The sequence below is a fragment of the Protopterus annectens genome, chromosome 9.part0, assembly GCF_019279795.1.
Source record: "Protopterus annectens isolate FY-2018-M chromosome 9.part0, PAN1.0, whole genome shotgun sequence".
Lineage (NCBI taxonomy): Eukaryota > Metazoa > Chordata > Ceratodontiformes > Protopteridae > Protopterus > Protopterus annectens.
This window is the reverse complement of record NC_056743.1, coordinates 818,854,775-818,861,793: the sequence shown is the minus strand read 5'-3', so window position 1 is coordinate 818,861,793 and position 7,019 is coordinate 818,854,775. Positions and strand designations below refer to the sequence as shown.

The window sequence follows — 7,019 nt, the reverse complement described above, 5'->3', positions numbered from 1 at the left end:
AATAAAGAACATCAGATGACCCAATCTAGACCTTTTTCAGCTACGATCTGAAACGCAAGTTGAAAATAATGCTCGAAGTGATCTATAAATTTACAATTTTAAAATATCAAAGACGCTGTATTTTATATCTTTTTGGACAACTGGACTGGGTGCTTCCAAAACATCCTTCCTAAAACATGGCTGAAAGTAACAAAGTAAGAATGGAGCTGGTACAGATATTTTAATGTATTAGAAAGTGGCACAGCATTGTGCAAAATGTATTCAAATGGTCTATACTGTGTAATAAATCATGCAAATGCAATTATTTTTCAGGATGGAAACAAATACTACGCATAGGCCAGTTGGACATGAACGAATACCATTCCTGAATAAAGATGCTGAGCAGTACTTCACTGAACAGCACTCTATATCAAAACCAGCAGTTCAAAGTGCAGATGAAACAGAATATACCTTACCATTCGCTTCCAGCTACTGTCAATCCTCATGGCAACATCAGCATTATGACCGTTAGCAGAGGAAACTGCACAGTTTACTAGTTCTTCACACAATTCCCATAAACCTCAACACATTATGCACTCTTACAGCCAGTGGCGAGGCACAAGATGACTTGTCTGTCATCCAATACAAATGAAGAAGAATGACCAGGTCCCCCTTTCCTTGATGCCACTCAGTGCCTGTGTCTTCGATTTCCAGTAATTTCTATTGCAAAGAATGAAAATCCCACTTTGAAAACTCAGGCATAAGTGCCAATATATAATTACGTAGTAAAGGTTTCCACATTTTGAGTATGTTTATAGTAATATATCAAAAAAATTAAAAGATTAGGCGGGGCAATGTCCTAGTTTCCTAAAGCCAAATAGAAAAAAAAAATCAAAACTATGACTATTTTAAAGCAAATACCACCAATGAAAATAGGGGGTCATGTAAAACACAGCTGGTGTGTAGAACAAAATGCTGCAATCTCAAAAACAGAAAAAAAAAAATCACACAAAATAAACATGCAAGGATTAATAATCAAATTTAACACAGAATGAAGGTATTACTGTTTACATATAAGATTTTTAGTCATTTGACCTAACCTGTTCAGTTCCTCTCCTTAACTCAAGCATACATTTAAAAGTCTTTACATACCCGTCTGATAAGCTCCTCAACATTATCGTGGGGAAATGACCGTATAGCTGCAATTGTCCGAATTAAACGCTCTGAAAGCGAGTATTTACTCTGAATACTCTGCATAATGTACCACATTGCTGAAGACACTCAAGAACCAAATGACATTGCAACAGCTGCACAAAACACCTGCAAAAAAAATAAAGGCAACAAAAGAGTAAAACTTCCTAACAATGAATAACACTGATGTCTGGCGGATTAGGATAAAAACATTAAAATCACTATCAGTTGTCACTATGAAAGATTTCTGACCTCAAAGAATGTGTACATTACTGGTCTAATAAATAGCATCCTTAGCATACGACTTTGACCCACCCAATTAAGTCAATGCTTTACTTCATTGTAACAAAGCTGTAAAACAAGCGCAAATGAGATAAAAAATGGTATCCTTTTTTTAAATGTCACATCTTCAAACTTCCTAGGTACAAAACCTACATACCACATGGATTATGGAGTCACAGTTACAGAAAATACTTCTTCAGGTTTAACAGTCTGAAAAAGCCCAGAATTCTGGCTGAAAGTTTACAAAGTATACTTGTGTAAAATCTTACCATAACAGCAAATGTCTTTCTCTTCACTGCTGCAGTATTCTTAACTCATTCCCTCCAGTAGAACTCTCTTGTGGGTGTACCTTTAACTCCTAGTGGGCGTGGCTTCAGCATTTAAAAAATAAAGTTTTCACCTTATATTTTTAATAAATGCCCACTGACAGAGAAGATATATCAATACAATTATGTTTGCCATCATGTATGCTTCAAGATAAAATTTTCTGATACCTTGTATGTAACATGGTTTTGGAATTATTAATGCAAATATGAACAGGCAATATTTGATGCCTAGAGGCACAGTAGGAGGTAACTGCAGAAACGCCTGGAAACGTCACTCGGCTGTAATGAGTTGAGGGATCCCCTGCCAAGGGCAAGCAATGTCCAGCCAGTATACCAAAGCCTTTAGGTTAAGGATATGCTGTATGTCACACACATGCTCCCCACGTTAGGTGTACCGCATAAAGCTGACGTCCAGATGCATCATCCTCAGAACTTCTCTGCCACCATCTGAACACTGTCTTAGATTGTCAGTCTGATCGCTTGAGTTATTTGCTAGTTTAGCTAGCCATTTTCAGATAAGTGCCCCATTGGGTTTTTTGCTTATCCTTTTCTTTTGCAATAATGTGCGCGCCTTCTAGGAAATGGAAGGACATCTAAACAATACCTCAGGTTCACTGACAGGCACATGAAAAAACACAGTGGGCTCTTGGTGACAAGGCTGTTAATAATATGAATGCCCAGACATCACTAGAGAACATCTCTAGTATTGCATAGCTGGTGACAATACTTTGCTTTTTATATAGGCAAGTTATACACCTTGATGCATTTCACTTAATATAGTATGTGGTTTATGTTTGAACTACTGATTTTCACTATATTCTTTCGTCGTAAATAAAGTGAATCATTTCACATAGAAATTATAGCAAAACACATTTCCCCCTTAAGGGGGCAACATGACAGAATTCTGTAACCATATACTATATTTTGAAGTAGCAACTTTGACCAGTCTCACATTACTTATATTAATGTTAACAAATCAGCAATATTACAAATTAACTTAAATGTAATTATTGTATTAGCAGATCTGTGAAGAAATCCTCTGCAACAGGTTCAGTGCTGAGATTTCACTTTTTACAGACCTTGCTGGACTAATTTTTGTCTATTGTCTCCACACTTGGAGGGGGGTTATGCCAGTTCACATGCTGGTTAAGGACAGTGTGCTCAGACCATGTACCACACAAGTCCACTTCCAATCCACAAGAACAAACTGTAAACAAGGAAGAAAAAACATACCACCACAGAAAGAATACAGAACTATAAACCAGTTATTTGCAATCCTTGGAAAAAAGCGCTGTTTAACCAGAGAGAGACAACAGTAGGGCAATAATTACCCTGTCCAGAAGAAGCTCCAACCAAGATCAACTGATGTGATGATCTGCTACATAGAGACAAAACGGAGCCAGCAAACAGTGATCAAATAAACTGTATTAAATTTATAACATCACAGCAGAAAAAATACTCATACCGGTTTCGGCTGGTAAATTACACAGCCTTCATCAGTGTATCAAAAATCACAGTATTTCCTGCCTCTTAAATATATAAGCATACATTCCCATTGGCATGGTGTTATTTGGGGCCGTGCAATACCCACGCGCAGGAAGAGGTTGGTGGTGAAGTTTTGACGTTTTCACTTCCTGCTGGGGTCGGTGATCCTGTTGCTGAAGCATGGTTTCGTTGCAGCAGTTAATGCTTTAATGCCTTAACCGATTAGCATAATTGTCGGATTGTGGTGGATACATTCTCTAAAGGAACTGGCCCTTTGGATATTGGAACACTCTACAACCTTTTTCTAATGACAACTGGTGGATTCTTTTTTTTGTCAAGGGAACGTGACTTTATACCTTATAGTGGATACGCCATTTTGTTTGGTAGCTGGACTGGCAGGGTTCGTATGCTGAGGTTTCTTTACCATTTGCGACCATTACTATTATTTTTTTACCGCATTTATGTGGAACAAATTTTTGCAGTGAACATCGTCTGGTTCGTGGGATTTACATTGACTAACTTTGTTTTTGTGTAAGGGCCGGCCAAACTACGTCGTATGTATTGCGGACTTATGTGCTCACAAGCAGCTTTCTTGTTCATCGCACTCAGATTCAACATAAGTTGGTGACTATCGGATTGTCTGGTGTCATTTTTTAAGAAGAGGGACCTTATAATTCATCGTTCCAATTGGACTCAATAACTTTAGGATCTTTGTTTTGGGTTGGTCAATGACTCATGGTTTCTAAACTTGTAGAACTATGTTGAATATATATGCCTAATAGGGATATGTTCTTTTCTGTATATATGCATACTAAATAGTTGTGATTTACTTATTCAATCATTTGGGGCATGTTTTTGGTGTTTATGAAACTTTTTTATGTATGGGCAAGATTAGGTAATGATATAACACACGACGTGCATTTATGGGCCATAAATACTTATAGTGAGGAAGTTTTTGGTTAGTTTACCAGTATAAGGGCAGTTATGCAGTATTGTGTTTATTCACGGATATATGGGCTTATTATTAGCTCTCTTGCTTATCACATTTAAAGTCCATTATATTTTGCGACTATTTGAATACATAAGACCATATATATCAAAACGCAATAGTTTGGACTCAATAATTCGTGGAATTTTGACCTTTGGGTGAAATGATGATCTACGGATATTAGATTTGAGTATCCTTTGGCATATTAATGCCTTATAGGGATAGGAACATACTTTCAAATACATACTAGAAAGTCGTGACACTCTATTTTTCTAGGTGTTTGTAAACATATTTATGGGCATAACTATATGATTTAAACAATATATGTCTCGTGTTTGCAGGGGCTATAAGTTGTTGTCCATATTTTTGCTTTACCTCAGGTGGTGTTTTCTATTATCTATATGTACCTACAAACTTGGTGTTTGATTCTATGCCCATTACATATTTGGTGACCCTGATTAAGGACATTTAAATATATCCAGGATTGGTATTGTAACAAACTATATCTAGTACAAGCCAGATACCTGCAATTACATTCCATCATATTAGTCAGTAGGGGGACAATTTTGGAACATAGGGTCCACTGTTTTGTTTTGCAATACTGGTAATATTGATTTAATGATCCCTTTATTACTGTATTTTTAGTTTGGTTAACAAACATTATTGAACAGTGGTTTTGTAGGCACAAGAGGCATTATCTACAAATTTTGACACTATGAGTAGATCTGCCTATTTGTTATATTTTTGAGGATTGGGCCTCTTTACCAGTAATATTCTATGGGGTCTAATACTATTACCTTTTGCAATTGACTTATATGTATTTACCTGTCTATTGTGTTTATTATATGCATTTGTACATTGGTTTGGGGGTCAGTAGGGGTTACACACACATGGGACCCCCGATTTTGGTTACAATTATAGTATTTCAACAGCATCATAATATTCATCCACTATTTGTAGACCGGGTATATCCAGGTTGGAACAAGCCCACTACAGTCTACATTAATTTAATGGTCAGCTTAATGGTTTGGTACACGGACTTATTAGACATTATATTTATATTTGTTTTGTAATAGGTAATATCCCCACAGGATAAGCATTGAATGACCTCCCTTGGCAAGTCACATTTTTGCCAATAGATGGTTGTATTTTCTGTTGTTTTTTATATAATGTGCCTTTATCTAAGGTACTTAATTGGGTTTGGTTTAGAATTATACAAATAATTCTTGACCTATCTAAGGGTTAATATAGTATCATTTTATACCCTATGGAAGTGTATATGAGGCTTTACCAAGATACATGAGTCCTCATTTAGATTGGATTAGCTCTGTAAGTTTTGATTCTCATTTGAGCTTTGGTTATTTAAACCTGATCCACTCTATATTTTGGTCTTTGAGCTGCAATTTTGGTTTCCACAGCCTCTTTTATTTTTGGCTTTTTGTCATTACAAGGGGTTTGTTCTCATTCTCTGCATCAACACATACTTACTTATTAGTAGTCTTAATTGGACACAGCTGGTGTTGCTGCTATAGTCCTTTTCAATAATTTATCTTCGCTGTCATGGTATCTTTGACTGACCATTATTGGCAGCTACATAGTTTTTGTGGTTAATATTCCTGCCATTATGGATTTATCTAGTCTTATTTCTGGTTTAGTGGCTGATCGAGAGGATCTAAGGGTTTTTGGCCTCAATCCAAATAATGATGTGAATGGAGATATGGTGGGGAACACTAACCCTGATATTACAAGTCAAAATCTAATTGATGACCTGAATAGGTCACTAAGGGCCTTACGAGCTAATGTATGGCACAGTAAGCTTTTTAAGGCTTACCAAGCAGCCAATATTACCCCTAGGGGATTAAGAATAAGGATTATTCCGCATGTGAGTGATGCAGATGATGAACTAACCACACAATGGGCGAAAATACAACATGAAGCCACAATGTTTTTTGTGGTTGAACTATATAAATTTCACAACCGAGCTATAGATAAGGGGCTGTCTGAAATCATGATTTTGGCAGATAAGTTAAAAAAAATTTGAACAGGAGCCTTCTTTTGAGGGTAAATTGAATAGAGTGGCTCAGGACTTAAAAAAATTTGATGCTGAATTACGGTCACGTAAGATGAAAAAATTTAATAGAGACCAAGAGGATTATTCTCGGGGCAACCCATTCTCTTTTCAATCTAAGCATGTGAGATTTAATAATCTCCCAATATCAGACAAAAAAAGGAAAAGGCCCAGATCCATTTTGAGAAAGAGTAATCCAAATGTTACTTCCTCATGGGATGATACATCATCAGGCACTGACAATGAATCCCTGACAGCAACAGGATCACCATTGCCCAAAAGAAGCCCGGGGGTAGCCCCTTTAGGAGCACACGCAGACGGGGTGGGCGCAAACACAAAAAGAATACACAATGTACAGGGACTTTTGGAGTTGGCATTGGGGACTTCAATCCAAACACTGTTAATAATATTCTAAATCTGTCTGATTATGTTTTATCTGATCTACATGTGAAAATCTTGAATAAAGGCCTTAATTTTATTCCTGGTACCATCATTTCTGAAGATACATTTGCACAAGATCTGTCTAGTTTTTGTAGATCGATTAATTTGAAATTGTTTTTTGGAGATTCTGGTCTGGAGTTTGAAAAAGGGAAATTTACATACCATGCATCTAATTTCTCCCCACCTATGAATGCTGTGGTGCATCAATTTCAAAAGAGTGTTCTTAGGGATGTCCATTTTCAGGGTTCCAGTTTGGCCT

The 7,019-nt window shown here is 36.7% G+C and overlaps 1 protein-coding gene across 2 annotated transcripts in view; it reads right to left on the bottom strand.

Annotated features, from left to right (window-relative positions):
• Positions 1 to 7,019, bottom strand: part of ASB8 (ankyrin repeat and SOCS box containing 8) — a 207,173-nt gene that overhangs the window by 121,889 nt on the left and 78,265 nt on the right. For both annotated transcript variants that reach the window (XM_044083478.1, XM_044083477.1), the window contains exon 3: positions 1,132 to 1,299. In XM_044083478.1, coding sequence (XP_043939413.1) covers positions 1,132 to 1,248 — 117 coding nt within the window. In that variant the 5' untranslated portion in view covers positions 1,249 to 1,299. The remainder of the gene's footprint in view (positions 1 to 1,131; positions 1,300 to 7,019) is intronic.